At 36.6% G+C, this 26,768-nt stretch overlaps 3 protein-coding genes across 8 annotated transcripts; 2 read left to right on the plus strand and 1 right to left on the minus strand.

The window, feature by feature from the left end:
• Nucleotides 1-692: 692 nt before the first annotated feature.
• On the minus strand, nt 693-6,893 carry CAND3 (tobamovirus multiplication protein). 4 transcript variants are annotated; one of them, XM_021956044.2, is made up of 13 exons: nt 6,646-6,893; nt 5,953-6,003; nt 5,512-5,545; nt 4,722-4,808; nt 4,565-4,616; nt 3,741-3,918; nt 3,521-3,616; nt 2,905-2,965; nt 2,105-2,169; nt 1,842-1,916; nt 1,664-1,739; nt 1,370-1,536; nt 693-1,182 (listed from the first exon to the last, which is right to left on the minus strand). In XM_021956044.2, the coding sequence occupies exons 1-13, from the start codon at nt 6,760-6,762 to the stop codon at nt 886-888; spliced, it is 1,356 nt and encodes a 451-aa protein (XP_021811736.1). In that variant the 5' UTR covers nt 6,763-6,893; the 3' UTR covers nt 693-885. The 4 variants fall into 4 exon arrangements, with proteins under 4 accessions (XP_021811736.1, XP_088107160.1, XP_088107159.1 ...); XM_021956045.2 differs by having other exon boundaries at nt 1,039-1,243; nt 6,646-6,892; XM_088251034.1 differs by lacking the exons at nt 5,512-5,545; nt 5,953-6,003; nt 6,646-6,893 and having other exon boundaries at nt 3,741-3,899; nt 4,722-4,806.
• A 4,034-nt stretch (nt 6,894-10,927) lies between these two features.
• On the plus strand, nt 10,928-11,583 carry LOC110754923 (uncharacterized). Its single transcript, XM_021956051.2, has one exon. The coding sequence runs from the start codon at nt 11,133-11,135 to the stop codon at nt 11,364-11,366; it is 234 nt and encodes a 77-aa protein (XP_021811743.1). The 5' UTR covers nt 10,928-11,132; the 3' UTR covers nt 11,367-11,583.
• A 2,554-nt stretch (nt 11,584-14,137) lies between these two features.
• LOC110754887 (Golgi transport complex protein-like protein) lies at nt 14,138-18,331 on the plus strand. Of its 3 annotated transcripts, none has more exons than XM_021956012.2 (4): nt 14,138-15,331; nt 15,930-16,403; nt 17,054-18,011; nt 18,091-18,331. In XM_021956012.2, the coding sequence occupies exons 1-3, from the start codon at nt 14,252-14,254 to the stop codon at nt 17,987-17,989; spliced, it is 2,490 nt and encodes an 829-aa protein (XP_021811704.2). In that variant the 5' UTR covers nt 14,138-14,251; the 3' UTR covers nt 17,990-18,011; nt 18,091-18,331. The 3 variants fall into 3 exon arrangements, with proteins under 3 accessions (XP_021811704.2, XP_088107033.1, XP_088107032.1); XM_088250907.1 differs by having other exon boundaries at nt 18,122-18,331; XM_088250906.1 differs by having other exon boundaries at nt 17,054-18,006.
• The last annotated feature ends 8,437 nt before the right edge of the window (nt 18,332-26,768 follow it).

Here is a 26,768-nt window from a genome sequence, read left to right on the forward strand (position 1 = left end):
CTAAATTAGGGAGTATGGTTGGAGTTGAAATTTTTTAGAGAGCTCCTAAAATAGCTTTCCTATATTTTTAGCTAAATTTTAACTAAGAAATAGAGAGCATCATAAGTGGATATTTTTGTTACAAAAAAGGTGGATATTTATTGATATTATACCATGTCGCTCTACCTGTATTATAACTGGGTGGACGCTCAACTTGAACAAGACCGTATAAATTTCATAAAAATTATAAAGTATAGATCAGATTTCTTCTATAATTGATACACCAAATTTAAAACATGGTTTTATCACTTCACGTACTTTTGTTCATGGAATGTTATACACCAAATTGATTTTGGTTGATAAATGCTTTTTGGTTTCTCTTCTTTTAAGCAACTAAGAATATGGGTTGAACCTTGGAACAGATCCGTAGGATGAGCTTTACCATTCAAGTGTCCTCCACAAGAATCGAACTTGTAATCTTTTTTAGATGGGTTTTCCCACCAAAAGGTGATATGACAAACTAAAGCAACGTTAAATCACAAAAGTTATTATCTTCACACAGCTACCCATCATAGATTCCCAAGTTTCTTGTTCTTCAGTTAATAACCTAATAATACACCAGATTTGCATGCGATTAATTCGTTCTGCTTCCTTCACCAATTCCCTGGCTGAATTCAGGATTTTTGAAACTGTGCAACTAAAAGAATGATATGTACATCAGTAAATAGTTAAAATATTTAATGAATCAAATCATGATCCAAAGTAAGGCACGCACCCGGAAGAGAGATAATTATCTGTTTGCAACACCCCCTGCATTTTTATATAATTTTTTTCCTGGTTTCTGTACCAATAATCTATAAAATTTTCACCATAACATCGTCAAAAACACCCTAAACCCTAACATAGTCAAAAACACCCAGTTGAGAGGCATCTACATGTAAAAGGATGTATACAGTGAGAATCCATTGGCAAAAGTGGATCGGCTAGCGGCATTTCTGGTGGAGAGGGTAGCAGCATTTCTGAAATGTAACTATGTACATGAACCAAATGCAAAAAGCGGCAGCATCCACATCCATGCATCTGCAGTATATGCTTGTATAGTTGAGAGGCATCCACATCCTCCATCTTCATTTGAATTTTACTGCGATCCATAAGTCTCAAATCATATGCATACGTGAGTCTGCATTTCCAACGTCTCTTCTTCTGAGACCAAAAGAAGTTTTAACTTCATAAGTTTTTCTTATATGGGACTTGCTCGTGATGCCTGCAATACAATCAAAAAGCCATGTCTCCTCTTGAAATGAACATAGTTTATAGCAAAAAGAGAAAGTAAAAAAACACAATTATGGAATTTGTCATTTCAGAAGTATGAAATAGAGTAGCAAAGGACCTGATTATTTGAACTCGTTACTTTAGCCCAACGACGAGGATGCTGTGTACCCACTGAAGCATGGCTGACAAAAGTAATTGTTCTTGATTGTTCCCTTTGGTGATTAGCGATTGGGGGTGGCAATTCTCTTACAATCCATAATACAGAAGCTGAGGGCACCAAAGATCCTGACAGAAGATAGAAGTGGTGGGAGAAAACTCATGATATTCAATATGTGATTAACAAAATGCAGTATCCTTCCCATTCATGATGGGGAAAATTGAAAACAACGCTCAGAAGGGAAGATAAAATTACCCATAAAATAGTACAGAATCAGAAAAACTAGTGCTTTTCCACCATATGTTTTTTTCAGACTCCACTGACAATATAGCTGGCAAAGAGCTTAAAGTGAGGTAAGCAAGAAAATACATAAGGTAAACTAAGGAATGAATTGCACAAAGAGTAGTAAGGTCTCTAGCCAATGACCGCTTACAGGAATATTTGTAAGAAGAGCTACCAATGCACTTGACGTAAAACATATAACAGAAGTAATTGCCAAACCAGCAACCTGTTTACAAAATTCCAAACTTACTAAATACAAACAGTGTGCCAGTTTAGGCAGAAATTATTACATAACATTTTAAGTACAGAAGTAGGTATTTTGCGTTCAAAGAAGAAATTAGTAAGTGCACTTTGAAGAATTTGAATAATTTTTTTATAAAATAGAAGAAATCATTTCTGTCAGTTTAATAATACCTTCCACATTTCGGATGAAGCTTTCTCAGACCGTACTTTCCTTAACTTACAAACTAGCAGGATGCCTGGAATTTTAGAAAGAAAGAGTGAAGTTAAATTGCAGACAGCACATGAAAGAATTCAGTTAAACTTTATAAAGCCAATATCACTTTTCTGACAACAAAACCCAGTTAACCTTGCAACATCCAATATACCAAAACATATGAAGAGTTTTTGGAACAAACAAGTCAATCTTAAAATCCTTAAACATAAAACTTGGATAACAGGTTGAGTCTTACCCCTAATACCATTCCACCATAATGTTAGTAAGTGTCACCCTACAAAAATGGTTACAGGGTAATAGTAGCGAAGCTAGAGGAAGAAGCTTAAGCCTATGCACTACCAAACAATGGAAATGATAATTCGATAGTATAAGATATGCCAAAACCACTTACTGGTCTTGAACAGAACAACATAAGAATAATAAATAAACAAAAAACAGGCCTTTAGTAATAAAAATAAATAAAGGGGGAAGAAAGTACAATTAAAATGGATGAAGAGTAATCATATCTAACTGAAGACCCTCAAGCTAAAGCACATATTACAATCAATACAACACTGCCCTAAATCAAGAAGAACAACTCTAAAAACATAAAAATGTTTTACTACGAAGCCAACGAGAATTTAAAATTTTAATCATCCTATCCACAACAAAGAAACTAGATTGACAAAACCCAAATGAAACTGGTAATAAGAAGATAAATGTGGCATGACCTCCCAAAATAAATAAATGCATAATAAGAAGTTGTCAGTGTTCTCACCATAGCAACCTAATGCTCCTCCTAATAAAAGAACTGTGAAAGCAAGAAAGTCTTCATATACCTGTACGATGGTTGCAGTTATTGGGTGATGATAATTGCCACATTTAAACGATAGATACATAAAGACACATCATTAAATGAACAATTAGAAAATATGATATGATGCAAACAAAATGTTCCAAATTTTAAAAAGGAAAACTAATGATTGGAATTGCAGGAAGTTTAAGCATACACAAAGTGCTGGTGTCTCACACATGTACTAGATGTCTAGAACAACCAAGATAAGACTAATCTTCTATACACAAATAAGGGGATGGAAAAACACTTATCTCAACTGACGTTTATCTACACATGTTAGTAACAAATCAAGTAGACGAGACCAGCAATTTCCTCAAAAAACACTGATATTGACCTAGACCTTAATAACCAATCAATCTTCATAAGGAAATAAAAATGCCAGCTGCAGTTCCAAATTCTCCTGTATGAATTATCAAAATGCCAGATATGGACTGAACTGTGTTTTCTTCTAATTCTTTAAAACCTAATTTCTCGGTAGATGTCATGCCTAGTATAAGTTACCATGTTGCAAAATTTTCCGAAAGACTGTACTCCATACCTGAGCCACTGCTGAAGAATCAATGGGATTCTTACCCACACCGATCCAGATTACCACAGCAAATGACATCATTAGAACAAGGACAAGCACAACAACCTAGTGGAGAAACGGATGAAATTAGATGACAAGAAGAACAAGTGATAACAATGTTTCAGTGAAAGTTACATGACTTTTATACGACAAATTAAGGGCAATAACAAAACGAGTCTATTTCTCATACCGCAATCACAAATTTTTGGTGACTTCCAACATGAATGCTTTGGAATGAACAACAAATTCGATGACCATCTTTGTTTGATGAATTAGGTTTATTCTTTGAATTTTCCAACAAGGCCTGCTGCATGCTATCGTCCTCGTCATCCTCCTCTTCATCATTTGCCTGATGGCAAAGGTCGACCCTACAAAGTCATTGTCCATAACAGCATTTGTATACCTTATAATTACAAATTACACTGCAACTGTACAAATTTCTATTGTGCAGTCTTTAGATATTGTAATTGAACATATAAAAATGAAATCATGATGCTATTTTCTATCTATTTTGCAACATGCTTCAGAGTGAAATTGGTATTTGAGTAATTGACTAACAGAAAAAAAAAAAACTTTTATTTTCTTTTTGTGTAATGTTAAATACAAACAATTATAAGTATTAATGTCAAGGAATTGTCACAATCGCAAGTACAAATATACAAAACTGACAATGGGTGTAGATGAAAAATGAATTGTATAAAAAAAACCTAGAAATTTCAAAAGGAAATCTAGCAAGTGCCAAGTAAACATTAATCATAGAAATAAAGCTAAAAAGAAAAAAATCAAAAGCATTTGAGAAAGATGGAATTGCATTATCAGAAGATGGGGAGGATAAAGTTCTTCAAATATCCTATTGGACACAGCAAACATAACCTTAACAAGATGCTTTCAACAGTTCAAAGGGTGAAAAGACATTGATCTAGGTAAGAGAAGTTGCTGTCATGCTTTTCAATCAACCAGACCATCTCTAAAATTTCAACATGAGAAAGCCTAATCTAGAATAAGAAAACTTACCAAAAGGATAGGAGTAGAAGAAAAGCTGCAAGAAACAGAATTTTGGGGTAGGCTGTAGCAATATTTTTCATCATTAAGATCACCAGTGACTACAAAGAAACTCTAGAAACAAACATTTGAAGCAGCTCGTCAATCAGCATAACTAAGTAAAATATACCCATTAGGATGAACCCGCAGACATTAGACCAGCAAAACCATTTCTTACAAGCTGCAACCAACGTAGATGTAAAATATATGAAGTAACCTGCCAAAAGAAGAAATTTGATGCTATAACTTGATGAAGTACATAATATGACCAGACAATCTTTTTTGAGCTTTTATAATTGCTTAAGAGTGTCTAAGAATTGGTAGAATGGAAAGAGGAAAAGATAGAAACTGTTTTGATGAGTTGAAGTGTTCAAACAGAAAATCAATGTAAACCTGCAGAAGACTTAGAAAATTTTATCAAAGAATATGATGACAATGAAAGACATAAGTAGTCAATGCTCATGCACTATTGTGTACATCAAGTTATACCATAAAGGACGTGTTTCCTTTTTATCAATGTAAATACACGGGAGAACTGATCTGATACAATTGGAACCCTTGTACACCCACTCTCTCAATACCCCAACTTTGCATTCTGGCTGACGAGCAGATATGAGTGATTTAAATTCAAATTATGGTTAGTAATGCTTATTATTGTACCCGTTCAGTCGCATGATTAAACCAATCATTTACGCTAAGCCAACCTGAAATTGTATGTAGCATATGACCACAAGGAAAACTGAAGACAATGACTTAATTCAAAAGGCTTCCATAGTATGGCATAAAAAGTCTTGTAGCCTTTGCAATAGAGAAGTACTTTAAAATTCCACTACCCAGTTTTACTCAAATTTGAGTCAGAACCATTATTTGACTTTTATAAAAGAAAATTGATGACATGAACCACAAATCCTCAGCCTTACCCAAGTTAGAAGAGCCAATCATGAGGTGGAGTACCTGCCAATTAGTAATCATTTCAGTCAAATGGTCCCTATAAATAGTGAATGTACATACAACTGAAATGAATATTATAGAACTTTTAAGAATTACAAACCATTTTTCACATTCAACAAACGTAGACAGAGCCTAAGCATATTACAATACAAATTGTAAGACTGATGGAATCAGCACAAAGTGGGGAGGGAGGATTCCATAGAATTTGCACATAATATATGACGTGAAGTTGCAAAAACCAATTTTCAAAACAGCATCATTGCACATAAGTGCTCATAGCATTCCTACCACGTACAGTAGGAAGTACAAACATCGGACAAGAACACGCTAGCTCTGCCTTCAATTGCTAATAGAACAACTTATGATATTAAAAAAAATAAGCTTTAGAAGTAAGAGATGATGCCCCTTACTTTTTGGCGTGTCCATCCACTTTGTCCATTGCGCATGTGAATCCTGACCAGCTGGAAAAACAAAATGCTAGATGATTCCCAACTTAGGGAAAAGAGTAATTAAACAAGATAAGTACTTCAGAAATATTTAACCAACAAGATAACAATACAAACCAAAGATACCAGTATCTATATTGTAATTACAGTAACAAAATTTAGGCTCTTATACATGCGTAATTGGCTCTTATAAACTATTGGAGAAGTCGGAATACTTGCAAAGATAAGGTGATAGTGATAGTGGAAGTAATAAGAGAGAAATGGGGACACATTCAGGATGTTTACTAGAGTTATTTATTTTACCCTTATTTTAACTTATAATCTGATATAAGGGCAGCAATGCACAAGCATTTTCTATCTTAATGTGCCTAAATTAGAATTTCAAAGGATCAAACTAAAGGTGCGAAATTTATAACATTAATGCAATACCAATTGTAGAATTTCAATTTTTCCTCCACTTTCTTAGCAACCAAACACAGCATAAAACACAAATACCCCTTCAATCCAAATCAAAATTCATGGAATAAACATGCATTATCCTTCTCACGTTTAACACATCAGTCAAAATTGAAAATCCTCAAAATAGACCAACCCACATAATGAAATTCTTAACAGAGCTGAAAAGCAGATGACAGAGGAAAGGGTGTTCAAACAAACCTGAGAAAACGCAAATACAGCAAGAACGCCATTGAAGAAGGCTAAAGCTATGTTGAAGATAAGCAAGTCCAAAGGAAAGCAATCACTTTTTTCCACTAGGAGCTCCAAGAACATCATCTTCTTCTTCACCTTTCCAGAAAGCAGAAGGAAAAGAGAGACCTTTTTAGCTATTAACTCTCTCACTTTCTGTCTATCTAATCTTAGAAACAGAGAGGGATGAGGAAAACCAGCTTTGTAAGTATTTATATATATATATATATATATATATATATATATAGAAGGATCTTTAAGTGTACGGTCGGACGAGAACGACACAAAAAAATTAGCTTTGCCCACCAAAAAAAATCAGCCTTATGTTTCTGTTTCTGTTGTCGTTGTTGATCTGTGGGACTCTTTTGTACCTGACCCCTAGCTTAGTAATTTTGCTTTCTTTTTTGCACTGAAGAAAAAAACCATAATTATAAGATTTATGAGAAATGTGGACTTGCTAGAGAATATTAAATCTACAAAGTTTTAATAAGGTTTTAAAATTTAATGAAAATATTAAGTATTTAAAAGTACTTTTTTATTAATAAAAAAAAGTATCTAAAATATCACTAGACTAGTGGCATATACTTTAGAATATTAAGGGATATTTAGTTGCATGTTATAAACACTATTTTACAAAATTTCAGTGTCTTGCATACGTGTAACTCGACCTTGTTGTGATCTAAAGTCCTAATTAATAATTTAAAGATATTTATGATGCCTAATTGGAAAATTTGAAGTCTTTTCAACCATATTTGAGCTCATGGGTAACATTTTTTTTAGCACATTTAATATTGCGGAGGCGATAATATATTAAACTCACACATACTATACGGATACTATGACTTGAATCCATGACCTTTAATGGAAGAACAATTGCTCCAAACCACTACATAATGTATCTTTGCAATGGATAACATTATTTGTATCACCTCATCTGTTTTTCGAAGAATTTATATTTCAATATTTTTTTCCTTTAAAGATTTTTTTTTCTTTAATTCACATTTTTTAATACTAGAAAGAAAATTATTAGTAGATTAAGAGCTAGTTACTATGCCTTAAAGATTTATCCAAAAGAAAAACTAAAAAGTCCCTCATCTTATATCTTTCCTCCCCGGAGTCGCATTCACGCTTCCTTTCTTTGGCAATCGTCATGGCTCATGGCCATTTCATAATAGGTGGTGTTTGACAACAAATAAATATTTTTTAAATTTTAAAATAATATATTTATAAAATAATATAAAAAAAGGTGGTGTGTAAATTTGGGTTTTAACACAATAAAAAAAACAAAGTTGGAATGTCCCATCTGCCACGTCACACAATCGGGTGAAGAACTTGCTAAATATCCAAGGGAGTGTGACATTTTGTGTGACAATTGGACGCGGCGTCTATGTTAATTTTGTGACCCATGGGATTCTATTGGGCCAGAGAGGCAAATTCTACCCACAAGGATTCTCAGATGTGATTTTGTTGGACCACGTATATATATGTTGTGTCTTGTTTTGCGTATGTGACTGCTAATGGTTCTAAATTGCCCACACACAGAGGTTCCTTATCTCTCTCTTCTTTTTTCTATATATGCTCCCTTGAAGAACAAAATTAGCTTTTTCAACTACCGTTGATTCTTCTTGATGATTCACTGTGGAGTACCGGTATATGTCTTTGAAGTTGTGTGCTTTACGTGTTGTGTTTAGTACCTTGTTGATACGGTTCATGTATTGAAATGAGAGGATATTGTCATTTGTTAAAAGTGATTTTAAACTAAAATGACGTGGAATATTTCTCTCAAAATATAACATTAAATGAATTATGACGATATGAGAGGCGAGCGCCAATTAAGAGGGGTGATTAATTCAAGACGAACAATTTATACGTATATGTCTTGGAATAGAAATGAACTATATATATTTCTATTAGGCTACTCAAAATTCTAAGTATGATTTAGACTTCATTCAGTTCAATCACTTTATCCCCAATCTTATCCTAAAAAGTTGTTCAAGATGTTGCCAAGCACTACAGATTGTCTCCACAATCAATGTGATATGATCGAAACAAGACATATTTGATGTCCTCTTATATAAATGGTCAACCAATGCAATAATCATGGTGGCATACATTAACATTAGTTATAGAAAATTACATGTGTAAGATTTCCGTCCTTTGTTAAATGATGAATTTTGTATGTCTTGTGTTGTTAATAATGTATCGGCACGTTTTGTTAGTGACAGATTATCGATAATAATATCGACCCCTTATGGATAAAATCCAATAAGATCTAGTAAATGGATTTGGATAATTGGCAAACCAAGAAGGAACTGCATAAATCTGGTTTCTTGGAGATATTTCTAGGTAAACAATGTTGCCATATTAATTCTATATACATATTCTACTGAGAATCTCACGTAACAATAAAGAGGAATGGTAGTGTGCTAGCTGCATACAAAAAGAAATATCAGATGTAATAAAACCATGTTCACCCTTCCAAATTCAAATCTAATAGATGAGGTAGACTTTCATCATCTTAATTCTTCTTCTGGAGAATCCATAAGTAGCCAGTGCTTCTCAGAAAAGCAACTTTGAAATAACATCATAAGCAAAAGGGGTAAAAGCCCCTAGAGAAAAGAAAGAGAAAAACACTTGCAAATGGATGATGAGAGAAACTGAGAAACAGGGTCTTCAAATTAACTTTGTGTTTCAGCAGCTGAGTTTGCCTTAAATGAAGAGTGGCTTTTTATTTATTATAAATTGTATGTAAATGGAATAAGAGCTTGCAACTTCTGATTCTGCCAAATTAACTTCAACTTCTTATTGCAGGTTATCATGATGACTAAGAGGTTCAAGGTTTCTCTTATTAATGCTCTCTGTTTCACTCCCAAAATAACAAATGGCTAGGCAAGTTTTCAAATCTGAAAATTGCTTGGAATTGAGAAGTAAATTCTATTTTCTCCAGAAAGTGACGATATGTATGAAAGTGATAGGAAAATCAACTTTATGTATCCGACTAAAATGATTTTTTTCTTCTTCATATAGTAGAAGTTGAAACTCTCCTAAAATAATAATAATAATTATGTATAAAAAAAAACAGAGACACGCATAAGCGGCCAACCCAATTATGAGGCTGTCTCCTCCAAGAACCAAGATACTATTCTTTTTAGTCTATCTGGACATTGACCGTCCTGCCACAAAGTGCTCATTAGATGGACGTTGCTCCACCCCCCACGCTGGAAATAATCTAAAGCTTCCTCAGAGTTCTCTGTCACTCTAAATGATGAACTGGACCCTGCAATAATATTGGTTTGAACTGTTCTAACAAACTAGCCGTTAAATATAGGCTTGACCAACTGGACCACATCATCTGCCTACCATACCAAACCGTTATTATAAGATGAATGAAAGTATCAAATGTCGAATTTGTCCTTTCTCGTGCATTTTTTATGTGCCGTTACAGAAAGAGAGAAATGATGAGAAGACTCGGTTAATAAGATGCCAATCAAAAGCAGTGCAAACCAAGCAAGCATATAATCCTGTATGATTATGAATAGCGACAGACTGTGATCCTTGTTTATTACTATCATTGTTCCTTGTTGTTGGTTCATATGTTTTTTTTGTTTTTTTATTTTTAAAAGCGAACTATTTTAATTTCTTTTTTTTATCACCAACTGGATTTATGTGATTTTTTTCTTCCTCTTTTGTCTTAATCAAATGAGCTTATAGGCTGTCAAGCGTATGTATTCTTAACATTAGGGGAAAAAGAATTACATGGGAAGGTAGAATATATTCTATTGTAAGAATCAAGCTTTTTGTAAAGGTGATTCTTGAATGATAACTTAAAAAATGAATAGTTCGGCCAGATTATGAGATTATATTGTGCAATAGATTCAAACGAATAATTAGTGACATATAAATTTACTAACTGGTTAGCGCTTGAGTGTACATCAGCCTCCATAACCCAAAAAAAAAAAGAAACCAAATCTACGATATAACCTTGAGAATCGAACCCAATCCGCCATGATATATATTTGCATGTCTTCGTTGGCGTTATAAGAATTTGAACAAAAATTAATTAAAAACTACTCCATAAATAGTGTATCGGTTAACATTTTCCTACTATAATTATTATAATAATGATACTGTCTTGCTGTAAAATAGTTTTTTTAAAACTAGAATATTCGGCCACTAAGCTTAGGGTGCTTTACCAATTATTAAGTTCCAGAAATACCCTCCCATGAGACCTCAAATTCCATTGATCACCCTGGCCAGCAGGCCCAGCACCAGCTGCTGCAACCACCAACACCTTTTCTTTTTGAAGAAACCAAAGCTCTGCCTCTAACCCCCCTCCATTTCTATATATACCACCAGCTCACACTTCTCCCTCTCAGCATACCAATTGCATAAAATACGACAACGTTTTAGAGAGAGAGAGAGAGAGAGAGAGAGAGAGAGAGTTTGTGCATATTGTGATGGAAAATAAGTCGGAAAAGAACTCGAAGAAGGAGAAGGCCGTTTGGTCGTTAAAGAAGGTGATCAGCAAAGAGCTGTGGCCAAGGAAATTCTCAGTGTTCAAATGGAAGCGTCTGGATTTTCAGACGACCATCCTAGACGACGTCGTCTTCAAGGTTCTCTCTGCTGTGGAGGTTGTCGTTCTGGTCTCCACACTCTGCTTCTTCTACCTTTGCTGTGGTTGCCACATCTGACTGACGTCATTCATTCATTCTAATTAGTAATTAGTTTCTTAATTTCATCTTTTAATTTGTATAATTGGGTATTAATTTGATGGGTTTTTGCTTTTGTTCCCAAAAGTTGGGCATAAAGAGCATGTAAACTAGATAGTTCTTTTTTTTTGGTTCTTGAGAATTCATTTGTGTAGCGGTCCATTTTCATTTGGAAAATAAGATGAAGTGATGAACTCTGTTATGATTCATGGTGAGTGTGTGTGCGTTTGTTTTATTTTTTCAAGCTTACTCTCTTTACTTCAATTTTTCCAGTTTCTACAAAGTTATCCCATTACTTAAAAAAAAGTTAAAAGAAAATTAGAGTTGGGTGATATCAATATGTACTTTGATTTTTTTTTTTTTATAAAAAAAATCTGTTTTGCTCAAAGTAATTACATAAAACCTAGATACCAATTAGACTATCAACACCAATTTGCCAATTTGCAAATGGGAATGAAATATTGCAAATAATTATGGGTGTGTTGAGGCCCAAAAAATCCATGGTTGGGCTCAAATAAATTCCTAACCCAAAGCAATATATTATCGAGAAAAGACCCGATTTGAAGTGCACAGAAGTCTGCCATGCACAAGCCATATCCTACATGCCATGCCAAATAAAAAATTTGTCACGCTAGAAACTGATATTAAAATTATAAAAATGCATTTAGCTCTGCAAATCCATGCCAATTATCCTATCAAGCACCATAATTAAAAAAAGCATGCCAAGCGACATGCCATGCCAAGCGAGAAATTATTATTTCACACCCAATCACACTACAAGCTTAAGTGGGCCCAAGCCACTCAAATGTCCGGGGCTTGCTTGAGTGGGTTGTGGTATGGATGGTAACAAGTTGTCATGGGGCCCATTTATGGGTCGAGAAATGGAAGTCCCGGGTCGCTTGGGGGTCTTGGGACTCAAGCCCATTTTCTTAGGCCCAAACATGGGTAAGCACAAGAGAAAAGGTAGCCCATTGCTTCAACTAGAGTAGCCCAACTAAAAAGCCCATAGCTCCAATTAGAATAAGCCACCCCAAAAGCCCAACCCTTGACAAAGCCATCTCATCCATTGGATAGATCATGTGGCTGTCTTAAAAGACCTATATAATTAGAGTAAAAAGCAACACAAGCCTTAGCACTCACCTGGAAAACACAAAGTCACGAAGGGGCTTAGGGATTCACATGTGAGGGGGCTGCTGGGAGGCTAAGGAGCAAGTTCCAAGGGCAAGCATTCAAGAGACCAAGGGGTATTGGCACGCAGGGGAGGATGCCATCCCTTAAACCAACAGGCGCACCCACTTTCTTTCCTTCATCAGATTTGGCCATGGAAAGAGGAAGAAAGAGGAGAAAGAAGATGGGTGAAAAAGGGAAGCTCCCCTCTGAGGCCGCCGCTGGAAGAAGCTTGGAGCACCCAAAATCTCTGATTTTGTGGGATTGGGCAGAGCTGACTTTGCCACCATGAAGTAAGTCAAGAAAGAGGAGAAGAAAGGAAGAGGAAAGCTTAGCTAGAAGGGGAAGAAACCATTAGGGTTTCTTGGAGAAGAACAAACCCCAGCAACTATAAATAGGGCATCTTCTACCCAACACAAGACAACCCACAACCTTCAGAGAGCAAGCTTTCTCTCTCTCACTTGCAAACTTAGCAATTTTCGTGCTATCCTTGCCAATTTTCCTTTATTTCCCTAATCTTGGCAGATTGACAGAAATTTTGGCAGAGTCTCCGCCAAGCTGCTGGAAGCTACGAAAATCACCAAAAACTCTTCACCAAGCCTCCTTAGAACCCCTCTTCCCTTCCATTAGAACCTCTGTCCTTTGTAAGAACCCACAACTCTCTCTCTCTCTCTCTCTAAGGTGCTAAACCCATGATAATTTTGCTCCCATGCCACATGCCTCTCATGCCAAGCCCGAAAGTTTATCTGTAAACATGAAGAAATTATCTGTAAGTTGCTTTTGTTCTTGTTGGTGAAGATAACCAAAATACTTCCTAAGGCCTTGCTGCCCTTTCGAAGCATTTTGGGGCTTAATTTTCGAACTCAGACAAAGGGGACAACTCCATCAGCCCAGCCCACCCGCTGCCGGAAGAAAAAAGCTCCTACAGGGTGCATTAGACATTTGTTTTTTTTCAATACCCAAAAAAATTGCTTTATATATTTGTTTTTGACAATGACGATATTATGAACTACTCTAATGTATAAAGAGAAAATAACTCGGGTGCAAGGGGCGGACACACTGCCTTAACCAACTGACTTGATCCACAACAAAAAAAACGAAAAGAAGTTAAGGGCTCGTTTGATAATCATCTTAATTTTAGTTTTAGTTTTCATTTTTTGGGTAGATAATAGAGGGAAATGAGAGTGAGAATGGGAATAATGATGAAATTGAGAGAGAGGATGAGAGGGGAGAATGGGAGGGAGGAGTAATAAAGTGAAAATAATTTCAAATAAATTTTGATTTTAGTTTTAGTTTTCACTTTTGATACTTCTTTCTCTCATCCTTCCCTCTCATCTTCCGTCTCAATCCCATATTCACTCTCATTCTCACTCTATTCTCTATCTTTTATCTCTATACTCTAGCATAAAAAATGAAAATAAAAAATGAAAAATGAAATAATTATCAAACGGGCCATGAGTTAAAGCTTGGGCTAAGCAGGTTTAAGGAAAAAATAAAAAAGACTTGGGCTGAGCTAGATTTGGGCTAAGGATCTTAACCCAACAGCCAACTGAAGCAATAAAAAAGAAAGAAAAAAGAAAAAAAGGAAAAGCCAAGCCAACAGCCAACGGAGGCAAATACAGTTGCTGCAAAGCAAAGGGGGCCGCGGGTAGTAAAATAGCAACAGTCTACACAAGGAGAGAGACTCCAGAGAGTCGAAAATGACTTCTCCGTCTCCAGTCTCCTCAAGCGCTTCCCCACTGCAACGCCTCTCCACCTTCAAAACCTCCACCCCAACGTCCACGGCAACCCCAACCACCGCCACCGCATCCCCCCTTGACACATTGGCCTCCGACCCCATCTTCTCCGTCTTCCTCTCCTCCTCCTTCTCCTCCACCGACTTCTCCTCCGCCGCCCTCACCTCCGGCTCCCCCGCCTCCACCGCTGAGAAGCTCCAGAACGCCATCCGCCTCCTCGAGTCCCAGCTCCGCTCCGAGGTCCTCTCCCGCCACGACCACCTACTCTCCCAGCTCTCCTCCCTCCACCACGCCGACCACGCCCTCTCCACCGTCCGATCCTCCGTCCTCTCCCTCCAGTCCTCCCTCCGCCGCACCCGATCCGAGCTCTCCGACCCCCTTACCTCCATCCGCACCCTCACCGTCCAGCTCCAGAACCTCCACACCTCCTCCGACCTTCTCCACCACTCCATCAGAGCGCTTCGTCTCTCCAGTAAGCTCCGCTCTCTGGCGTCGGACGACCCCGAACGCCTGGATCTCGCCAAGGCCGCTCAGCTACATTGCGAGATCTTGGCACTCTACAACGAATATGACCTCGCTGGCATTGACGTAGTCGATGCCGAGCTCGAATGGGTCAGAGAGACCGGAGACAAGTTGCGCAATGAGGCGATGCGGGTTTTGGAGAGGGGGATGGAGGGTTTGAACCAGGCCGAGGTGGGGACTGGGTTGCAGGTGTTTTACAATTTGGGGGAGCTGAGACAGGCTATTGATCAGTTGATTAACAAGTACAAGGGTATGGGGGTAAAGAGTGTGAGTGTGGCATTGGATATGAAGGCCATTTCCGGGTCGGGGGGAGGCGGGTTTGGGCCGGGTGGGATCAGAGGGGGCGGTGGGACGCCGCAGATTGGGGGCGGGGCCAAGGCGAGGGAGGCGATTTGGCAGAAGATTGGGAGTTGTATGGATCAACTGCATTCAATCATGGTAGCAGTGTGGCACTTGCAGAGAGTGCTGTCTAAGAAGCGTGACCCGTTTACTCATGTGTTGCTGCTCGATGAGGTTATTCAGGTGAGAGGGTTTGTTCAATTGGATTTTCTTTTCAATTGTTCTGATTATTTGATGTGTATGAATGGTACAGAGCATGGATGTTACTTATGTTCTCAGGTCTCTGCTACTAGCCTGATTTCTCTATTAGTTGATGGATATATGAAAACCATTTTACTGTATTTTTTGAAGTATTAGTTGGTAACCTGGACTTGGTTCGAACGAAACCCTTTAACGGGCTGTTCCTAAGAAGATGATATATCTTATGCTGACCGTGCTGAAGTCTGACCAGTCATTAAATGTCTTTTGTTCTAAGTTGGTTCTTCTTCCTTTTTGGATATCTCTAACAATTCCTGTCAATGTGCACCATGCACCCGTGATCTGCTGCAGTTTGTGTCTATTTACTTTGAATTTTGGTTTACAAAGAGATCATTAATTTTCCTGTGTATGATGAATGATTTGCACTATCTACCGATTAGCCGCCTAGAAAATTTGCATAAACTTTTTAATCTTTCTAGTGGTTGACTTGCAGTTCCATTCTGACTTGCATTACTTCATTCCAACAATTTTCCTGCTTCTTGTCTAAAATCAATAACTTTTGCTCACTTTATATGTTGCTTAGGAAGGTGAGCCCATAATAACAAATAGAGTGTGGGAGGCCCTTGTAAAGGCTTTTGCCAACCAAATGAAGTCTGCTTTCACTGCATCAAGTTTTGTTAAAGAGGTATTCACTATGGGGTATCCAAAGCTTTTCTCAATGATAGATAATCTTCTTGAAAGAATTGCACGTGACACAGACGTCAAGGGGGTTTTACCGGCTATTACTTCAGAGGGAAAAGAACAACTGGTGTCAGCTGTTGAAATATTCCAGACATCATTCTTAGCACACTGCTTGGGTCGTCTGTCAGACCTTGTGAATACTGTATTTCCAGTGTCCAGCCGTGGAAGTGTGCCCTCTAAAGAACATATCTCAAGAATCATAACACGGATTCAAGAAGAAATAGAAGCTGTTCAGTTGGATGGGCGATTGACTCTTCTTGTATTGCGTGAAATTGGCAAGGTTCTTCTCCTGCTTGCTGAACGGGCTGAATACCAGGTAATCTTTTAGTTATCTTGCATAGTCAAATATTACCAATGTAGGCAAATGATCCCAGTCTTGTTTTGGCCAATGTGTAAGACGTCCAAAGTTAGATGTAATGAACTCATTGTAGTTGCTGCATAACCACGGCAAGTTAAGGTTCACATTCTGTTTATTTCATGGTCCAAACTGTTTCACTTGCTCTTTTGGTAATTGAATGAGACTGATTGAAATTTGGAATCACGTACTATCTTATGGAGGATTATTCATGTGCACACAGAGAAGAATGTTGCTGCTGACTATTTGGTTAAGTTAGGCCTTAACTCTGTTTTGGGTTTTCATGAGTGCCTAGAGCCCCCTGATGGGTTGCTGACTAATCTTGGTGATGTTTGGGCTGGTATTTCCAGACCCAGGTTGATTGCTGTATAGTTTTTCTTTTCTGTTTTTGGGTTTTGGCCCCATGTAACCCAAACAAAAAAAGAAAAAGTTAAGGATATCAAGTTCTTTTCAATGGGTATACCCTCACCTGTACTTTAATTGAGCTATCAGACTGCATGTGAAAGATGTATGTATATTATAGAAACTTATGCTGAGCCTTTTATTTCGACAAGTGATTTTTAGCCCATGTTTGAAGTTTTCTCATTTTGTAAATACATCCCAAATGGCAGATATCAGCTGGTCCTGAAGCACGTCAAGTCAGTGGTCCTGCAACTCCAGCACAACTCAAGAACTTCATTTTATGTCAGCATCTCCAAGAAATTCATACACGCGTATCATCTATAATTACAGGACTGCCCGCTATTGCTTCAGATGTATTGTCTCCCTCATTAGGTGCCATATATGGGGTTGCCTGTGACTCAGTGACAACCTTATTTCAAGCGATGCTTGACCGTCTTGAGTCTTGCATCTTGCAAATTCATGAGCAGAAATTTGGTGTGCTAGGCATGGATGCTGCTATGGACAACAATGCGTCACCTTACATGGAGGATTTGCAGAAGTGCATTCTTCACTTCCGGAGCGAGTTCCTGTCTAGGCTGTTGCCTTCAAAAACTGCAACTGCCGGAGCAGAGACCATATGCACTAGGCTTGTTAGGAGCATGGCTGCGCGGGTTTTAATATTCTTTATCAGGCATGCTTCTCTTGTCAGACCTCTTTCAGAATCAGGGAAGCTAAGGATGGCTAGGGACATGGCTGAGCTTGAATTAGCTGTAGGTCAAAATTTGTTCCCAGTGGAGCAACTTGGTGCACCATACAGAGCCCTTCGCGCATTTCGACCTCTTATTTTCTTGGAGACATCCCAACTTGGAGGATCTCCTCTTCTTCAAGATCTACCACCTAGCGTCATACTTCACCATCTTTACTCCCGAGGTCCCGATGAATTGCAGTCTCCACTGCAAAGGAACAAACTAACACCTCTGCAGTACTCATTGTGGCTAGATTCTCAAGGAGAGGATCAGGTCTGGAAGGGTATCAAAGCAACACTAGATGACTACGCCACACATGTGAGGGCCCGAGGAGACAAAGAGTTCAGCCCTGTCTATCCTCTAATGATTCGACTAGGATCATCTTTGACCGAAAATGCTCCTGCAACCCAACAGCCTTGATGTCCAGTGTACCTCATGTAAGGTACAAAGATTTTTGCTTTTTCTTTTGACTTTTTCCCCTAGAGTTACACATTTTAGCTGAACTTTTTGTTATTCTTCAGGATTTAGGTCTATACTCAACATTTTTGATAGGTTAATGTGGGGTTAGCAGCTGATCAACTCTGCAGGACAGCAGCAGCACTCCAGTTCATTATAATTTGGTTTTGTATCCATTCTTTCTCCTTCTCACCTTTCTATTTGTGGTGATATTGTTCTCTCTTTCATGTAAATTAAATAGATACACATAGTAAATTGTACCGTGACATTTTGCTCTCACATCGTATGAACCTTTTGTTTCTTCAATACATTTTTACACAATTTTTGGTGGTGATTTCACGTACTGTTAATCTACATATGTAAGTGACCCATTCAGGCTATTACAAATTTACAATATTTAATTTCCTGAAGCTCATCCTTTCTTTGCACTTACCCTTGGAACTCTGGTATTTAGAGGATCTCAATTAAATACATCAGGAGCATAGCCTCTTTATCATTTAAAGGAGGCCTAAAGATTGAAAGATAAAAGGATGAAACTCGAACTTCCGTCACGGGTGCAGAAATAAGTGCTCTATCATTGCGGTTATAAGTTCCCATAGTGGGGGATGACCTTTGTTTACATTCTTGACACTACTCGGTTGGAACCTAATACAAACATTAGGTGGTTTGGCAAGGTCAGGTGATGACTTCGCATCCATGTTTTGGTGGTGAGACATTTCACTATGCCAAGAAATGTATTATAGCTAAAAACTATTCTTTATTGGTTAGATTAATTAGAATCATTTACACAGCTTCAAACAAAAGCATTTATTCAAACTTGGCGAATTTCTTTTGATCAGGGTTAATGGTATAAGAAAATATTAGACGTGTTTAGTTAGAAGAACAGAAAGATGCTCAAGTCCATCAGCGGCAGTCAAGATGAGGAGAGGCTTCAAAACAAATTAATTAATTAATTAATTAAACATTATTAGTTTGTTAACAACTTCACTTATCTGCAGTGCCAATGTGGCACACAGTGATTTGCAACAGGCTGGAGCCAAATATATAGACAGCCAGCGCCAAAATTCAAGATTTTTGATATGACGTGGGATGTGGACATGGAGGCTACACCATTCACACCATCCCTACATTGATGTGATGATGTCTTTCAATTTCCACTTCAACCTTATAAAAGAAACATAAATTTTAGGTCAAAATCACATTTTCTTTTTGTCCTCATAGCTTCGCTTGTTTTTAACTTTTGTCTCCATGATTTCAATTTTGATAATTTGTGTTTAGTAATGTTGTTTAGTTAGCAATTAAGTCCTACAAGTCTAAAAATGTTAAGAAAAAAAAAAAAAAAATTTCATGTTTTGAATAGTGTCATAACATGTGGTTGTTCCATATCGTCATATTGAATTTCATTTACAAATATGATGAAATTTATGATTTGTACTTGATTGCAAACCAAACCAAACTATAAAACTAAACATGTGAAAATCAAAATAATAAGAACCAAAATGAAAAATGAATCAAACTACGGGGACTAAAAAAATATAATTTGGCCTAAAATTTCTACTACATCCCCTGTTTCTTCTGAAACAAAAATCACTAATTTTTTATAATTATATTGAATAGTTAGCTGCGTGCCATGAATGCTCTTCTACCCCATTATGGCATACAGTGTTATATATTATCTTAATACTTATCTTAATACCAAAAAAATCATCCTCTTGAATTGACCAATGTCTACATCGTCCCATGTAAATACAAACCCTAGCATTTTCCTTGATGGGTCATACTGTGAGAGAGAGAGAGAGAGAGAGAGAGAGAGAGAGAGAGAGAGAGTATGTGTGATTTTGGGTTGTTGTATAATGTATATGGAAGGATTCCTATTATGAAGCTTTCAATTTTGCATTTTAAAAATAGAAGAAAGAAGAAAAAGAAACAATATCATTTTCAGCATCTTTATGTCTCTGTGTCCTTTTCTGTTTCCACCACCTTCAAAACTCAGCTCCTTCAATAACCTTAATATTTATAGCTCTTTGAATCCTCCGCATTAGCATCATAACAGCTGGGAGGTGATTCCTAGGGCGGCAAAATTGTATCAAAACTATGGGGAAGAAAGTAAGCCAAACATCACTGAAAATATCTAAGAAAGAGAAGAAAGAGTTTAACAGTTTGATAAGACTCTTGAGGCCTAAAGTCTACATCACTGACAGCTCAAGCTTCAAGAGGCTTGTGCAAGACCTCACTGGCAATGGAGCCTCAAATCCAAACACTTCTTCCTCCTCACTGCACCCTCAGAAAAAACACAACTTGGTTGATGAGGAGCAAATCCCGGTTGTACATATTATTGATGATCAGGATCGGGAGGATCAAGGAGACACTGAAGGCAGTTTGGATGCGTCTATCGACACGTCCACGCTTGATGATTCTTCCGAATTGTGCAACCAAGTGTTTATGAGTGATCAAGAATTCAACCAGTTATGTTATCAGATATATTCAGATGATACAACAACAACAACAACAACAAATTATGAAGGTTCAACATCAGACCAGTTATTATTGGTGGATGACATGTTACCTTTTCAAGATCTTGAGTCATGGCTTTTGGACACTGATCATCCTTATGATCCTTTTTTCAACAATGGTTTTGCTCAAATTGATCAGCAAGTCAGCATATATGACTACGAGCTATCGGGGCTACAGTCATCGAATTAATTGTTTGTTGTGTGACCATCTGCTCTGTAATATTCTTCCTCTTGATGCTGTAAGTAGTAAGTACATATGTTCTTATATAGCAAAAGATGTGTGTATTCAATGTGTATTCTTTGTATAGAGAGCCCATTTTCCGCTTTTACAAGTTACTGTTTGTAATTTTTTCAATCTATACTTTGTATCCATCCATGCTCTAGGCTCCTTCAGATTACATATATATATATTAAACTTACCTGAACTGGTGTATCATGAGATTAATTGTTTCAATCAATCAGCATGCCCGAAATTTTGAGTGCTCGACATATAGATTGCTTACACGTTTTTTTTCATAATGACAAAAGAACCCATCTGCCAAGCATGATTATTCTCATTTTTAGATGTTTCTATCTTAAGGCAGTTGTTAAATACTGTGATCTTACAGCAGGGGGTCCTTTTGACTTTTAAAAATTGTGAAGCATCATCAACAAAGTCCTGAATTTAGAATGTGATTGGATCAATAAATGCACTGTGAGATTGCTTAGATTTTATGGCCTAAGCAAGTTCAAGAAAAAAAGATTTTATATAGAAACAAGCTGTTTTTAAAGTCCATTTTGTAGTGATGAGATTGGAGCAAAAGAGTTGAACATAGGAACTGGAAGCTGGAAATGTGAGAGAAAAACAAATGGGAACCTGAAGCAGGAATATTTTCCATAAACAGATATTATATGTTTCAGAACATAGCAATTCTAGAAGCTTGGGGAAAGATAAAGAGAAAATTTTGTCTAATTGATGCAATTCTTTTGTTGGGAAAGAACAAAAGAAATTTTTATCTAATTGATGCAGAGCTAAACAGGAAGACTCGTGAATATAAGAGAGTGTGCACTCATTATAACATATTGCGAACAATAATTAGATAAATGGAACTAGATATAATTGCTGTTTCTTATTCCCTAAGAACAGGAGAATCAACAAGCTCTGCCCAATGATGCTCTGACGCGGTTAAAAGATAAATTTCCATCGAGTCCGTGATGTTTCCTGAGTCTCTGTAGACAGCAACCTAAACAGCAATAAAAGCTTCTATATGCATTTGCATTCCATTTTATACAGTATGAATGTACATACAACTCCTATCCACATCATTCTTACAAGTCTAAAACTAATGCAGCTCAATGATCTTACAATCCAATTTGTGTGTATGCGATCTCACAATCTCACAATCTAAATTGTGTATATGCACTCATTTACGAAGATAACTCTTGATTTCATTTTGACCGAAACATATGTTGATGCCACTCTATCTAAAAGTTGCGATCAGTGCATCTTCATGGAAGAATTCCTCAGGCTGTCAATATAGTTTTGTTGCAGTATTCGTTTGAACTATCTAATTTTTGGTCTACTTGGTTGAGCTATCTTATGAGGTTCAATTGTAGAATCCTGAATTTTCAATGTGATTGGATATAGAAAATGCAATGAGGAATTGCTATAATATTTTGTTTGTGTAAGCAAGTTGAAGAAAACAGATTTTAGAGTAGTTCAGGCATATCCTCTTTCAAGTCCTCCCAATCTACCTCAAGCCTCACGAGACACAAACACAGACCTTCAAGTTTCCAGGAAGCAGTCTGGGATTAAACCAGTTGGGCATAGTTTTATGAAGGTAATTCCTAAGATACAGTTCTCGGAGTGTTGGAGGAGGAGTCAGGTTGTCTCCATTATTTTCAATTACTAAACGAACCCACATCATCCCCAATCTAACATTTTCCATCAAACCCACAAACATACACAAATCAAACTTCAAAATTATAAAAAGATGGTATCTATTGGCCCAAACATGACCTCCTCCGAAGTGCTAGAGAGTGAGAGTGTTGGACAGAGAGGGAAGGGAAAGGGAGAGAGAGTTGGTGGTGTGAGATGAGGGGGGTTTGATGTGATAAAAGAAGGAGAAGAAGGAGAAGAAGCAGCAGCAATAGTCAATGACGAAGGTCACAGTGGGGTTTTGGGCTATATTTGAGGATATAGCCCTCAGGAGATGGCCTAAGGTTCCTAGGGTTTTGTTTGCAACTGGGAGTCCACCACATCTCCTTAGGCTTGGGCGGGGTTTTACGGGCTTTTATAATTTTTTAGACTGGGCCGACATTTCAAAGGGATTGGCCCAGGCCAGCCCATCGGGCCGGGTTTAGACGGGCCTCCATAGGCCTGAATGGGGCGGGCTATTTTATACAAATTTTTTTAAAGTTTTTTTGTTACCCATTTTGTTGTTGTCAAAGGTGATGATGTATAAAGAGTAATCTCTTAAGCCAGTAGTGGACACAAGACTGTGACCTCATAGGGTCATAATGTAAAAAGTCTCAAAAAAATTTTAAGAAGAAAATAACACTAAAAAACAGAAAGATAGTACTTCTATTCATAATTCATGGCAAAACTAACAATACAAGCTACAATTTTTAACGGTGAGTTTTCACCTTTTGAAAACGTTGCATTATAGCTTTATTATCAATACAAGCAAAAACTATCTTGATATAAACAATCAAGTTATAATTCAACCATTGATTTCCCATTTTGTGACGAAGTGGATTTTTGATAATATTCATGGTGGAAAATGACATCTCTACTGAAATAGTTGCAACCGGTAAAACCAAAGCCAATATAATAAGCAAATACACATAAGGAAATATTTCATGCCTGAAGATTAGCCAATATCTCATCTAATTCAATAGGTCTTGCTCTTGCACTTGAACTACCCGGATTAGGCGAACTATTCATAAATAATTTTCTCTTAAAGTATCGTTCCATAATTTTACACATTAATTAATTCAATCAATCAATTATAAAGTCTAATCCAAATAATAATATCAATCAATATAAACTCGAATCATCCAAATAAAAAAAATAAAAAAATCAAAATCAAAATCATATCAGTAAATTCTATTTCATAAAAAAACAGTACATATAACAATCAATATAAATTATAATTCAAATAACAAAATCAATCAATATCAATATCATACCAATAAATTCTAATTCATTAAAGATATATCAACTTCATTAAAATAATCCTAATTCTAAAATCCTATATGTAAAGGATTATCCTCCTACTCACTTTAATTTATGAGAGGCGGCAACGACAAGGGGTAGTTGGCGCCGGCATGGGGACTAGTTAGGGTTTGAGAGAGGAGAGGCAAATGTTAAAGTTAATTGAGTTTTGGAGGATGCTGGAGTCGGGTGAGGCTGCTGGTATTTTTTTTATAAAATTATTTTATTTTTATAACATGGTTCAAAACGAAGCTATTTTGAAGCCGTGTCTTTAAAAAAAAATTAATGCGCCTGGACCAAAACAATGTCGTTTTGGTTCGGTGCAATTTTTTTTTTTATAAAAAAAGAGCCTCACGTGCACTCAGTGGAAGGTAGGAACATCGCAAGGTTTCTCTCGCGCATTTCATCGAACAAGTGGTGTGCACCTTCGGGTCACCGGAGACCTCCACAACCATTTTTTCCGGCTGGGGGTTGTATGACCCCTTTTGTCCAGATGTGCGTCCGTCACTGCCTTAAACGATAATATAGATAACTATACTAAGTAATATTATACCTAAAAATGAATCCTATGAAAATGTGTTACTTCTATCCCAAACTATGATTGACATCATAAAAACTAAAGCAATTTGTGCCATTAGAACTAATAAAACCAAAATGTGCTTTCAAATTATTTATTGAACCATTAAATTTGAACTTGATAATAAAAAAAGGGGCAATAAAAGATATAGTGTATATATTGCTTGTTTGTTACAAAATTTTAAATAACATTTAGAAAATTAACTTGATTTATAACATGTGTAAACAAAATAAGAAGTTTATTAGTTTATCATACATATTACATTAGTTTGATTAAGTATAAAATGAGGTTATGGAGTGCATCAATTAACTCTTAAAAAAAGGGGCATAGATGGGAGGGCTTTGGGCGGGCCTAGATCGAGCTAGGCTGGACCGAGGGTTTAAAATCCTAAATCCAAGCCCTACCCCATCTTAGAGTGAACTAGGCCGAGCATGCCTAATCATCTAATTAGGACAGGCTTTGGCCTATCAGGCCTCCGACTACTCATTTCGGCCCGCGAGCGAAATTATACTTGAAAGCCTTGCAAAGAAAGGCTCGAACTCAAGAGGGGAAACTAACCACGTAATGTTATTAATCAAAGTGTTATAATATGGTTACAAGAAATAACTGATATAACTTAAGGATATAGAAAATACTTAAATGTGACAGTCAAATCGAAAAATTTCTTTTATTTATGAAGAAATTGAGGAAGAATCCATTCCATATATAGTACCCTCACTATAGAATTTTGCAAATATATATATATACACAAAGAGCTTCCATTGAGGATCCCTCAAATAAACTTATTTTGAGCCAAAGAATCAGGTTAAACTAATTTTATAATGAAATTGGGTGTTTGACCAATTTTCTTGAGGAGCCCAGAACAGAGTGTTGGTGACTAAGAGAGTGATTAGAATTTGAATTACGCATAAACAAGGACATCAATCAGATTTGAAAGCTCTGCACTTTTACTTAAACATGACATCAATCAAAATTTTAATATATTCTTAGTCTGCTACCCAACCAAAAGGGATATGATTTCCTCACTCCCCTTTTCTCCACTTACACTCAATTTTGCTTTTTAATACTTTTTAATCAATTTTGTTCTTTCTCTTTCCTATTCTACCCTTATCCTATATTAATTTCTTTTTACTTCACTTTTATATTAGTTCTTTTTCTTTATACTTAATTTTCCAACTTGCACTCTATTTTCAGTATTTCTTTTCCTTTAATCGTGTAAGAAATTAAGTTTTTTTTCCCCTTTAATACTGAAAATGGAATGTAAGTTGGAAAATTAAGTATAAAGAGAAAGAACTAATATAAAAGTAAAGTAAAAAGAAATTAATATAGGGTAAGGGTAGAATACGAAAGAGAAAGAACAAAATTGATTAAAAAGTATTAAAAAGCAAAAGAGAGTGTAAGTGGAGAAAATGGGAGTGGGGAAATCAGCTCCCTTTCTTAATTCTGTTTAGAAACAATTTTTGTGGCATAACTGGGTTTTTTATTTCCAGAGACCATGGCATAGCATATGAAATAAATAAGAAAGATGGACCCCACGAAATAAGTTAATAAAAATAAAAAATTTCCATGTGCTAATTGAAAGGCTGAAGCTTCAAGCTCTGTTAGTAAAAATTAAAGGCTTCAAATGTTCTCTGTTCCTCACTTTCATTTTTCTTGAATGCTTTATTTTTTATAATCAAGTTTGTCAGTTGTTGTGCAGCCCATTTGAACATTTCAGAAGCTTTTTTAAAAAACTCTGATATTTTTCTGAATTTTGCAGAGAAGATAGCAAGGTAGGAGAAGAATGGTGAGAGAGAGGGAGAGAGGAGAAAGACGGTAGAGCAATGTAGGGAAAGAAGGAGAGAGAAAAGTAAGTGATGTACTGAAGAGAGATGAACCTCGTACATGGTGTGCATTAATGTTTTCAAATGGTAAATAGTATTTAAAAATAAAATCATAACAGATGCATTTCTAACTTTTCGATTACTCATCATTCAATAACTAAGAAAATGTGTCAAAATGTGTGGTTTTATGTGTGTCCCTTGAGATCGGGAGCCACACACAAAAAACCACAAGGATATATGGGCCAACTGAAATTGTTTGTGGAGCTGGGAAGGCTATACAAGGATTTCAGCTACCTGCTAATGAGCTTACTGCTATGCATAGCCAGTTGAAGTTCCAAATCATCAGACCATCACTGCTCCAACCCGTGAGCCTCCAAAAACTTCTGGTTTCCCTTCACATCACAAACAGCTTTGCTGCCACTTGACCATTTGTTGGACGCACATTCTCTTAGTCAGCATTGTTTCCTTCTGTTCCATCATGCTCAGTATAAGAACATGATAGGTATCACTGTTATTTTCTTTTATTCCATAATATCGTTTACTTACATATGAGAAATCATTCATACCCATTTTCCATCTTAAAATTCTTAATAAAATACTTCAAAAATTAGTAATCGGGGATAAACTAGGAGGG

This window comes from Prunus avium, chromosome 3 (genome assembly GCF_965620075.1).
Source record: "Prunus avium chromosome 3, drPruAviu1.hap1.1, whole genome shotgun sequence".
Taxonomy (NCBI): Eukaryota; Viridiplantae; Streptophyta; class Magnoliopsida; order Rosales; family Rosaceae; genus Prunus; species Prunus avium.